This window comes from Diadema antillarum, unplaced genomic scaffold (genome assembly GCF_040938485.1).
Source record: "Diadema antillarum isolate AM-2024a unplaced genomic scaffold, OU_Dant_1.0 seq00000119_RagTag, whole genome shotgun sequence".
Classification (NCBI taxonomy): Eukaryota; Metazoa; Echinodermata; class Echinoidea; order Diadematoida; family Diadematidae; genus Diadema; species Diadema antillarum.
In genome coordinates, this window is record NW_027271200.1 from 41,087 (window position 1) to 53,872 (window position 12,786).

The 12,786-nt window shown below is 38.6% G+C and overlaps 1 protein-coding gene across 1 annotated transcript; it reads left to right on the top strand.

Annotated features, from left to right (window-relative positions):
• Window positions 1–488: 488 nt before the first annotated feature.
• Window positions 489–8,993, top strand: LOC139727084 (uncharacterized). Its single transcript, XM_071638065.1, has 4 exons — window positions 489–817; window positions 4,374–4,558; window positions 5,571–5,636; window positions 8,285–8,993. The coding sequence occupies exons 2-4, from the start codon at window positions 4,435–4,437 to the stop codon at window positions 8,389–8,391; spliced, it is 297 nt and encodes a 98-aa protein (XP_071494166.1). The 5' UTR covers window positions 489–817; window positions 4,374–4,434; the 3' UTR covers window positions 8,392–8,993.
• The last annotated feature ends 3,793 nt before the right edge of the window (window positions 8,994–12,786 follow it).

Consider the following 12,786-nt stretch of genomic DNA (forward strand, 5'->3'; position numbering starts at 1 on the left):
TTCTATCATTGCTTGTTTTTAGTCATTCTGTTACGGTCGATTTAAGGAAGAAATGACATTGCGCTTATCGCAGTTTAATGTTTTAGACCCATCGCACTGAGATGCTTCGAGACTTGAGTGCTGGCAAAAATATAACAAATAGAAGATAAAAGATTACATAAACATGTGAGAAACTATATTATAGCCTTGAGTCATTAGTCGCTCTCTCGTCGACTTTCGTATAAGGCTTTTAAAATTTAGCTTGGTTTACATCCGACTTTGTGAATGTTCTTTTGTGATATCGTCCAACCGTGTCACTCGCCTCTTTGGGCTTTACGTCTACCATGGCTTGCTGTCGACAACAAAAGCGATATCTTCATTCTGACCAACAGCAGTCGCGCGCGGAAGTCAAAATACGACTGCGTTACATGTACATGTACGTACTGCTGCTAGCGCTAGCGTACCGCGTTCGATCTTATGTTATCTTAGGTAGCTAGCCAGCGATATCGCGATCCGAGCACTCATTTAGGGAAAATTCAAGATCAAGCCCAGGATTGGGAAAGCATTTCATGTACATTTCAGTTGTAAATATCAACTAATTCTAGAGTGGCAGTGTCGGCCATACATATCGTATTTTATACGAAGTATGAAGTGATTTTATAGACGGTTTCAGTTCAGATCGTGTAGGCAGCGCACAGCGCAACGTACGCCGATGATCCAGGCCATCGAGAGCCACAGCTCACAGACAGTCACAGATGCAGAACAAGTCAACTGTAATAGTCACACAGCCTCAGCACAGCTCTCGCTCTGCCTCTAACTTGTTTACACAACAAGAGTGGTGAGTTTTGCTTTTGCTCGTTGTTGAGCGACGACATCCAAGTTGATATCTGATTTGAATGAATTAATGTGGGCATTATCGTGAAATTTGTCACCAGTGACAAATTTCCACAGCCGGACAACTTCTCCTTTGACAGCTCGCGTATTGCGCTCTGCAAGAAAGTGACTCGCACAATCGCAGTTGATCGGTACGGTGGGGGTCCCGTCGCGTGCGATCCACGATTGGCAACCTTTCAAATCGCTCGTTCGTTGCGCGATCTCAAGCACGCGATTACGTGTGTATTCAAGTTGTCGACCGTTGCGCGATCTCATTTCAAGTCAACTGTTACGTGATGTCTGTCTCCACCACTTTTCGTAGTGAATAAATCGTACCAGTTACTGAGTCCATCAAACCCCACTTTCCCCTTCTCTTCAAGATCACTGGGCCACTTTTAGAATATTGCTATCCCATGTGCACATAATAGGCGAATCACAATTAATATACAACACGATTTGATATAGATCACCAGCCCATGCTCCTTGCATCAAAATATCCCATTCACGGTGACAAATTCCACTACAAATTGTATCAGTACTATAGAAAAATTCCTTGACCTTCTAAGACTAAATAAGTCGTGGATTGTTTCGCGATTTATCCATGGTGGATAGGAAGCATCTTAATATAGGGACTTTATCACCACCACTTTCCTACTGAACCTATTGTAATTAACACGTTTATTCCTATCAACCCCACTTTTCCCTCCTCTTCAAGACCACTCTGCCACTTTCAGAATGTCTCCTATCCAACATAAACGAATCAGAGAAGGAAACTCCCTATATACTGATCGTGGAATTTGTCACCACCACTTTCCTACCAAACCTATCGTAATTAACCTGTTTATTCCATCAACCCCACTTTTCCCTTCTCTTCAAGACCACTCTGCCACTTTCAGAATGTTATCCTATCCAACATATATACGAATCACAGTAGGAAACTCTCTATATACTGATCGTGGAATTTGTCACCAGCCCGTGTTAACTGGCGTCCAAATCCCATAGGCGGTGACAAATTCCACGATTAGTATAACTAATCGTGGAATTTGTCACCAGCCCGTGCTCACTGTGTTGCGTTCCTATAGGCGGTGACAGATTCCGCGATAGGCCCTTAACTCTCGACCAAACTCTAGTGTCGTTGAGTTTGTCACCATGTTCGGCCACTCCTGAACTAAATAAATCGTAATTAACCTGTTTATTCCATCAACCCCACTTTTCCCTTCTCTTCAAGACCACTCTGCCACTTTCAGAATGTCTCCTATCCAACATAAATGAATCAGAGAAGGAAACTCTCTATATACTGATCGTGGAATTTGTCACCACCACTTTCCTACTAAATAAAGCGTAATTAACCTGTTTCTTCCATCAACCCCACTTTTCCCTTCTCTTCAAGACCACTCTGCCACTTTCAGAATGTTATCCTATCCAACATATATACGAATCACAATAGGAAACTCTCTATATACTGATCGTGGAATTTGTCACCAGCCCGTGTTAACTGGCGTCCAAATCCCATAGGCGGTGACAAATTCCACGATTAGTATAACTAATCGTGGAATTTGTCACCAGCCCGTGCTCACTGTGTTGCGTTCCTATAGGCGGTGACAGATTCCGCGATAGGCCTTAACTCTCGACCAAACTCTAGTGTCGTTGAGCTTGTCACCATATTCGGCCACTCCTGAACTAAATAAATCGTAATTAACCTGTTTATTCCATCAACCCATTTTTCCCTTCTCTTCAAGACCACTCTGCCACTTTCAGAATGTCTCCTATCCAACATAAATGAATCAGAGAAGGAAACTCTCTATATACTGATCGTGGAATTTGTCACCACCACTTTCCTACTAAATAAAGCGTAATTAACCTGTTTCTTCCATCAACCCCACTTTTCCCTTCTCTTCAAGACCACTCTGCCACTTTCAGAATGTTATCCTATCCAACATATACGAATCACAGTAGGAAACTCTCTCTATATACTGATCGTGGAATTTGTCACCAGCCCGTGTTAACTGGTCCCCAAATCCCATAGGCGGTGATAAATTCCACGATTAGTATAACTAATCGTGGAATTTGTCACCAGCCCGTGCTCACTGTGTTGCGTTCCTATAGGCGGTGACAGATTCCGCGATAGGCCCTTCAAAACATAAATGAATCAGAGTAGGAAACTCTCTATATACTGATCGTGGAATTTGTCACCAGCCCGTGTTAACAGCAGCTAAAATCCCATAGATGGTGACAAATTCCACGATCAATATATAGAGAGTTTGCCGAGAGTTTCCTATATAGGCCTACTGATCGTGGAATTTGTCACCACCACTTTCCTACCAAACCTATCGTAATTAACCTGTTTCTTCCATCAACCCCACTTTTCCCTTCTCTTCAAGACCACTCTGCCACTTTCAGAATGTTATCCTATCCAACATATATACGAATCACAGTAGAAAACTCTCTATATACTGATCGTGGAATTTTTCACCAGCCCGTGTTAACTGGCACCCAAATCCCGTAGGCGGTGACAAATTCCACGATTAGTATAACTAATCGTGGAATTTGTCACTAGCCCGTGTTTACTGTATGGCGTTCCTATAGGCGGTGTCAGATTCCGCGATTCTCGGTAAACTTGCTGCTCGTGGAATTTGTCATCAAACCATTACCGAACTAAATAAATCGTAACTAACCTGTGTATTTTCCATCAACCCCACTTTTCCTTTCAAGACCACTCTGCCACTTTCAGAATGTTATCTTATCCAACATGAATAAATATAGGTCACAATTCACGATTTATTTAGTGTAAGGAGACTTGGTAAACTCTCTATATACTGTTCGTGGAATTTGTCACCAGCCCGTGTTAACAGCAGCTAAAATCCCATAGGTGGTGACAAATTCCACGATCAGTATATAGAGAGTTTGCAGAGGGTTTCCTATATACTGATCGTGGAATTTGTCACCACCTATGGGATTTTGGCTACAATTAACACGGGCTGGTGACAAACTCCACGATCAGTATATAGAGAGTTTCTTATGAAAATTATCATTTATGTTACAAGTTAAAGTGTCTGAGCATTCATCGTCCCGCCAGGAGATAGTGTATCAGTAGGGAGATGCGTGGTGGAAATCTGTCACCGCTTGCCTCTCGTGTGAGGAGAGCAAGCTGCATGCTTCGCACGCACCGAACAATAGCTTTCATTCAAAATCACGGAAGCGTGCAAGCGGTCTGATATTCGGGTACGTGTTAGAAGATGTCACCAGTGACAGAAAACACGATATGGCCAAGATGAGTGATTGGAAGTATTAGTCATTGAGTAGTTTCTGTGATTTTTGTTGGTGCAATATACCGGTATGGTAGGCAATGTGGTAAAGTGAAATTTGAGATAGACTCGACTAATTTGAACATTAACATTGAGTCATTGTTACATGATTGTATTCTAAGATTCTATAATTTCTAACGAGTGATCTCTAACGTTACATGGATTCGAAGCCACTGAAAGTATATTAACCCCAGAAACTGTACACTGTACTTGCAGCTCCCCGGTTTGATTATTCATTGTCTGACGTCAGAAGACACGTCCTGCAAACCTTGATCGTATGGCTTCATTCAATAGACCATCAACATCTGCTGGTGTTTCAGGGAGGTCATGGATGACATCATCGTGTCCAAGAAAAACACTGTTCCGCTCACCAGCTGCAATCGAAGAGAGTCAGTCAGCAGGTAACTAGGGAAGAGCAGTGTTCTCGTTGGATTCTACCTTGCTGGAAAACATAGTCTGTGACGCTACATCTGGTGTTCAGAAGAAGAAATTAGATCAAAGCACTGCAACTACACTTTGTATTGTAAATCTACATCCCAAGATCGATCCCACTTCTGCTGTTCAGTTATTCTACTGAGCTGTTGCGGTACTTACAGTGCACTCCCGTTATGACGAACACGGTTATAACAAAATTCCGGTTACAACAAAGTAAAAATTCAGGCCGCAAAATTATCCACTCTATGTTTTGTATTTTTTATTTGTTCGGGTATAACAAAATTTCGATATAGGGAAAGAAAACTTCCGGTCCAGAGGACTTCGTTATAACGGGAGTCCACTGTATTTGACTCACTGAGGCTAGACTGACCATCTTGAATCTAGATCTACTTGTACATGTTTGTAAATTTGTGTGAAAACTTGACTTTGTCTTTACCTGCCTATGTGCTCAGTGGCAGTTCTATGATGAAGGTGTTCTTAAATTTGTTAACAATGTTGTACTGTAAGGAAGTTAGCTGGCTATAGAGCAAAGTAAGAATGTATTGAACTGTTGATATTGGTGCCATACCTTTATAATCAGTTGATGTCTATTTCATGCATTTGATATGCATAAACTTGAGAATCTGGAGAATGTGGTGACATACACGTGTTGTATATTGTAGTATGTGGTTATACATGTACAAGTATGTATTATCCATAACATGACTTCAGCAAAGCCAAGAAGTTGGTGAAGTAAGAAATGTACAGTTGTTACATGTATACCTGTATCTTGCATTAGTTACACTGCAGGTAAAAGACATCTAGGCGACAGTATACCGGTATCCATTCTTTTCATCCTTTACTTCATATGCTTTCAATGTTAGCAATGGATGAGGATGATAAAAATGATTGGAGAAGTCATTAAAAAGAAGCAGTAATAAGAATCTTAAACCTCTGAATTTACTAAATATATCCCCCCCCCCAATTTCTTTTCAACAGAACCACAGCTGGATAAAATGGAGGTTGAGCAGCTGACTGAAAATTGTGTCAGAAACTTGCAGAAAGGTAATATCCTTGAGGGTAAAAATTATTTTCTCCTTGTATGATAGCATCTCTTGGTGTCATCACATGATCTCTCTTCCATTTTGTTAAAAAAAAAAAAAAAAATGTTTTCATTGCTTCTTTTAAGCTACAAAGTCTACCCGTACTCAGTTGATGATGTGTAAAGGCGGCAGTTTCTGCTGATAAGTTTTTTCCCCAACTCAGTTTATTAGATGCTGTTGAGGTTATGAGTTTTTCATGGATGACCTTTTTCTACATTCCCTAATATGTTCACTTATATCTAACACAGTGTTTTGAGTTTTGAATTGCTTTGAAAGTTAAACTAACCCATTTTTACTGTTGTAAGAACTCTTTTCTTACTTTATTCATTCATTATGCCTCCGCCACGAAGTGGTGCCGGAGGCATTATGTTTTCGGGTTGTCCGTCCGTCCGTCCGTCTTTCCGTCCGTCCGTCCGTCCGTCCTTCCGTCCATCCTTCCGTCCGTCCGTAATGAATTTTGTGGACAGGGTAACTACCAAAACCTTTTGAGGTATCCTAATGAAACTTGGCATGTATGTGTATTAGGGGGTGAAGTTGTGCCTATCAACTTTTGGGTGCACATGCTCAAGGTCAAAGGTCAAAAGGTCAAGGTCAAATGCTTAAAATTTTACTATTTCCCCCATATCTATGCAATGCCTGAAGATATTTTCTGGAAACTTAGTGTATACATGTACTACCCAATTAAGATTCTCTGGTGAAAGTTTGGGGTCATGAGGTCAAAAGGTCAAAGGTCAAAAGGTCAAATAAAATGTTAAATTTTCACTTTTTTCTCTGTATCTTGGAAATTGTTCAAGGTATCTTCATGGAACATATATATATGCATCTACTGACTGGCAGTGGTTATCTAGGGAATTTAGGGTTCATGGGGTCAAAGGTCAGGGGTCAAAGGTCAAGGGCAATACTTCAAAATTTTACTATTTTCCTTATGTTTATGCAATGCCAGCAGGACTTTTTTTTTTAACTTGATGTATGCATGTATAACCCAATAGAGATTCTCTGGGATTTTTTTTTGCCAAGAACGTCAAAGGTCAAAAGGTCAAAGATCAAGTGAAAGTGCTGAACTTAATTCTTTTTCCATATCTCGGAAGTGGCTCAAGTTATCTTGAAACTTAGAACATGCTGAATTTATGTATGTTCTGCCTGACAGTGATTCTCTTATAAATCAAAGGCCAGATGAAAATGATAACAATTTACTGTTCAATACAGAAATTGCGCTTTTTCTCCATACCTTGAAAATTACTCAGTGCATAAACTTATGAAATGGTCAAAGTCAAGTTAAAGTTCTTAAATCCCCAAATACATGCTCTCCTATTCATCCAATAAACATAGGTCAAGGAAGGTAAACATTCAATACATTTGTGACAAACATGTCATTTTAATATTTTGCCAATTTTGTGAAAATGTAATCACACATTGTCCACATGTACTATAGACCTATTAGGAGAATCATGCATTATGGCGGAGGCATACCAGTCGCCATAGCGACATTTCTAGTTAATTAATATTTATTTATTTTTGAACCAAGTACCCAATTCCTGCAGTTGTATGCAGGTTCAAACTGTAACGTTCAGCTCATTTAAATCAGATTCACTGATTTGCCAACTTAAACATTTCTTGACATAGTGTCCATAGAGAAGGAAGAGTTGTTTGATATGAATTAACCAATTATGGTACAAATAAAATGCAAGCATAATACATTGTAGTTGATCTGAAACATTACCTTGTACACTGTATGTGCACCAGCCTATTGTATGAAGATCAAGACATTTAATTGATTACACTGATTCAAAATCAAATATGGCAGATCATTTAGCATGAATTCTCATGTTTGTTGAAAACTTTCTGATGGTCAAATTCATCAAAGAATACAATTGCAAATTCAGCACATTTTCTTTTTTTAATGGAAAACATAATTATGACACAACAAAAATACTAAAAAGTACTACATTTGGCAAGTAATCTGTGTTGCCACAGTGCCCTGAAACACTAAAGTACGTTGTAGGTGATATTGTACGCTCATTGCTAGTATGCCTACCTGCTTCTATTTTGTTTTAGTTTATTTATTGATTTTGGTTTTTGTTTCTTGGTGGTAATGTGTAGTACAACTTTTCATCTTTGAGGGTTACATCCAAACTGTAGGATTTGTGTTCATACTTCAAGGACCTATGAAAATACAGTGTATAGCTCTAATTTGTGTATATGTTTGTCCATGGAGTCACAAGTAGATATGTATTGAAGATATAAATTGTTAAATAAATAAATTCAATAAATATACTTGTTATGTTTGGTACTCCTTTGAAAAATCTAAGTACGGTGTATTCATCACACCAGAAATAAGAATCATGGGAAATTATAAGGGAGCTTTTGACAAGAGAGGGCAGCAGAGCCATTGTTGGAAGTATCACATTGATTTTTTTTTTTTAAATCAAAACTTCCATCAAATTAAAACATGAGTTATTTCAATCGCTAATAGAATGGCTGCTCTTGTTCTAAACTCTGATTTCATATGTAAATGTATACACAGTAAATATTGGCTCAATTAATTAGAATGCATTACAACTGTATGTAACTACATTTTCCCCTCTGCCATTTTGTATTTCCTGTCTGCAGAAGTCAATGAGCAGAGACTAAATGAGCTTCGGAAGAAGCTGCAAGGACTGGCCGAGACGGACTGGAAGTACAAGCGGCCTGAAGAGTTGATTGGCCTGGAGAGATGACGTAGACTCACACCAGTGGAAGAGGGTTTTAGAAGACTGGACAGTGCTAGCGCAGGGTTATTCATTTGCCAGAGGAATGATGTAGGCAGATGTTGAAAGAGCCCGCAGTTAATTGTTCCCTTGATCCCAGCAGAACTTGGGTGTGGGAAATGGTATTGTGGAGAAAACTCTTTGACTAATGGCAGACATTATTCATCTTCTGCTTGTGACAAGGTCAAAAATATTGCGCACAGTGTGTGGTCACTTTAGGACCAGCTACTTTGTACTGAAGTCGGCAGGATTGGTGCCCGTTGCTTCTCAGTTGAGGACACAAATATTCTGTAGACTGTTGTCACCTTAGTCCAACTATTTGGCAGGCCAAAGAAAAGAATGCCCTGTGGTCTAATATAATGTCAGGTGCCGACTTCGCCCCCTTGACCAAGGCAACTGAATCCACTATCAGGGAAGTAATGTACATTTCATGTATTTCGTGGGGTTGTTATTTTCGAGAATTTTGTGAGTTGTGAGTTTGGTACTTACAGCAAATTTGACAACTTGCAAAATATTTACTCTGATCCGGATGTGAATGCGACGTGCTCGTGTACATTTCTCTATTCATTAGTGTACTCCACATACGCGAATTTAACCAGTTGCATAATTGTAACGAAATGCAGATTCCTGAAAAATTTGACTCATAGTTACATATGGCGTATACAGTATATTGTACTATGAATCAGCACTTGCTGTTAAAGGTATGGAGCCTCTATCTAAATTATCTTTTATGGCAGCCGGGAGAAATATCAATTGTTATGTCTCGTTTGAAAATTTGTGTACTGCTTTCAAGTGCATTCATGAAGTGTCATGACTGTCATTATCCATGCAACTCAAATGCTCTCAAGTTAAGAACTCTACGACTTGATCATGAGTAGCCATTATTTAGGTTTGGAGCTTAGTGTAAAGCAGTTCTCCTCATTTGATGGAAGCAAGATAGGTATTGTATGTTGAATGTCTTCTGCCAACATGCTGCATCCACTTTTGATACAGACCTATCAGGGATTTTAAATTGTATACCCAAGAACAGATACACGTGTATTTACCTTTAAATAAATTTTTTTTTTTAATATTAAAGAGAACAGAGAGTTACCCTTCAAATAGACGTTGGTTTTGGAATTAATTTAGTGAAACAAGTTGAGATGTCACTACCAGGGGCAGATCCAGGGATTCAGTAAAAGGAGGGGGGGGGGGGGGGGTTGTGTGCCGGTGTGCCCCCGCCTGGATCTGCCACTTCATACAAAAGATGTGGTACAACTGATAAGAGACAAGTGTTCACAGTTCTAAATTGTTTGATGTCAGTTGTAAAGGTTTGAGTGAAAATATATGTGTTATGTATCAACTCACAGCACAGCACATGAGGGAGTGATAAATGTTTTACATCGGACATTCAAACAAGGGGAAAGAAATGTCACACCTGTGTAATAGGGGCCATTGATGGGGTATTAAAAGCAAGAAGACTTAACTGGACATGCTGTGTGTCAACACTTCATTATTATTGGTGTGAGTGGACATTGCTACAGGTGACTGACTTCCCACACACCCACGTACAATAGATCTCTATAGCATCTTCACTGTCAGATGGTAAGACAGCGCACTCCCATTACAACCAACACGTTTATAATGAAATTTCAGTTACAACAAAGTAAAGATTCAGGCCGCGACATTATCCGCTCTATGTTTTTTATTGTTTATTTGTTGGGTTATAACAACATTTCGATATAACCAAAGAAAACTACCGGTCCTGAGGACTTTATTATAACGGGAGTCCACTGTATAACAGGAGTCCACTTTACACTTTGTATCAGTATCATACAATGCCTTTCTCTCTAAATAGGGAAGGGCTTTGTACAGTGCATTCCCGTTACATGTATAACAAGTACAGCTGTAACAAATTTTTGTCAAAACAAACTAAACATTCAGGTCCCAACATTATTATCTTATATTAGCTATGCAATATCTTTAAGTGTACTTTATTTGTTCGGCTTTAACAAAATTTCCATACAACCTAAGAAAACTGCAGGTCTCAAGAACATTGTTATAAGAGGAGTTGCCTGTATGACTGAAGACTACATCAACTCTCAACATCATTGAATGCATGGTTTAGGGTAGGCTTTGAAATGTTGACTACATACTCTGCTGGCAAATATGCAAGGGAGGGGGAGGGGGAATCATCCAATCCTGATGGAAAGACTGATTGCAGAACAGCAACATGTGTACATTAAAGATGGCCCTTCCCTTTTGCATTCCTTCCCAAATAGCACAGAACATGATATATTCCACCAGAATGACAAGACTATTGTAAATCTATAACATTTCTGTGATATTTGAAGGTTGTTAGCCGTTAAAATTCAAATAATGCACCAAACGCTCACCATAACATATTCTGTGTACTAGGCACAGCTGCATACATTAATCCTCCTGTGTTTGTGATATGATACTTATACTACGAACAACAGATATGCATGTTAAAGCTGTCAGAAAGGAATAATTCACTAGCTTCTTTTGCTTTGTTATCTATGGCAAATAACAACACACCACTTACATGAACTACATGTACAACTAAGTGCATCACACAGGTGTGTAAAACTAGACTAGTATTTAGATTTGTAATTTTTGCGAAGTTCGCAAAAATTATTCAAATCTTAACGGTCAATTTTACTAAACAAATAAAAACCCCCTTGACTTCAAAATTTACAGGAGGTTTCCAAATACAATGTAGTGTGTTCTTCAATACCTAAGTGTTCTCACCAATTTTTCAAAAATTTGCATGCAAAAGGGATTGGCTGTCTTTAAGTCATTGTGCAAAAACACATAAAAGCATGTGAAATAACAATGCAGATTTTTCTCCTTTTAATATACATGTACCATCAAAAGTGGATTTAGCACCTAAGTAGGAACTTTTTGTATGTACATACATATGTGTATATATATATATTCACAACAGTAGTTCAATATAAAAACTGTGAGAGACGTAGTTTTGACGAATTTTCGCCCATAGGGCTTTGTCAAGTCAATACATTTGACATTTTAATATATATATTGTATATACAAACATGATATATATAATATTATATATATATGTATATAATATACATATATTATATATATATATATATATATAGAGAGAGAGAGAGAGAGAGAGAGAGAGAGTGAGTGAGACGTGTATCTTCAGCTGCTAAATCCCTGGGCCGTCGCATCTTATAGTAGTGTTGTATAACGAGAGTAAAGAAGAGGCGGTAGACCTTGCTTTTGAATCCTCACAATTTGATTTTAATTCAAGCTTTCGGGCTCTGCCCTTTATCAAGACTGAGGACAAATCGGACAGAATACAAAACATGGATATCATATACAAAAATTAATGATGATCAAGGCAATAGTGAAAATAATAACAACAATGGTTGAGGCAGAGACGACAGGAAATAAATACACTCAGGGGAGTGTATATATGCTTCAATCTTACATAATATAACATACATACATACAATCACAAACAAGCATACATAATAATAAGCACTTACAAATGCGTATGACTAAACATCTGCACACACACATGTACATAATAGATACAAATAAATTTAAGTAGGCACAAACTTACTTGTAAATCTCCTCACATTATGTCAAGACAGGCAACCAATAGACAATAACGGCGATTAATAAAATCATAATAGTAATTAAATCAAATAGTGTATGTGTATAAAGCGGAACATAGGCACACACAAAAAAGAAGAAAAGAGCACATAAGTAGCGTTCTTAACCAGAAATAAGTGTTCAGGAAGGGAAGAACAAAATCTATGAATACGTACGATGTGAGATGCACAGTTCACAACTGGCCTAGTTACATGCCGGCTGCCAATTGACTGCCGGCATGTAACCAGGCCAAAATACTGTGAACTGTCAGGCGTCAGTTTTCTATGAACGTGCAAAAGAATAATTCCATAGGTGCCATTGTGCCTTTGGTAATCGGGGTCTGATGCTGCCGAAGCCGAAGATTCATTTTGAGCTCTTGCTTTGTTTATTATTAAATGAAATTAGATTTCATGTAAAGATATAAAAACTATTGAAAGCGAAAGTTAATGCCGTCCAGAAATATGTGCAAAAATCTAAATCAGAGCTATAATTATGTTGTGAAGGTAATTAACTTTTGCGCGATTTCTGTTCGCGCATTCCCGTGGCACATCGCTCATGTTTTATAAGCAGGGATGGCGGAAAGTAATTACATGAATCATTATAAAGACATACATATGTGTCTTTCTTAGGTATGAATTTGTCTGTATTTATCTCCTTTCTCGCTTAAATTTACAAAACTGACTTTATTGATACTGATTGATACACGCATGGTGCGTCTCCAACGTGTTAGGGCAC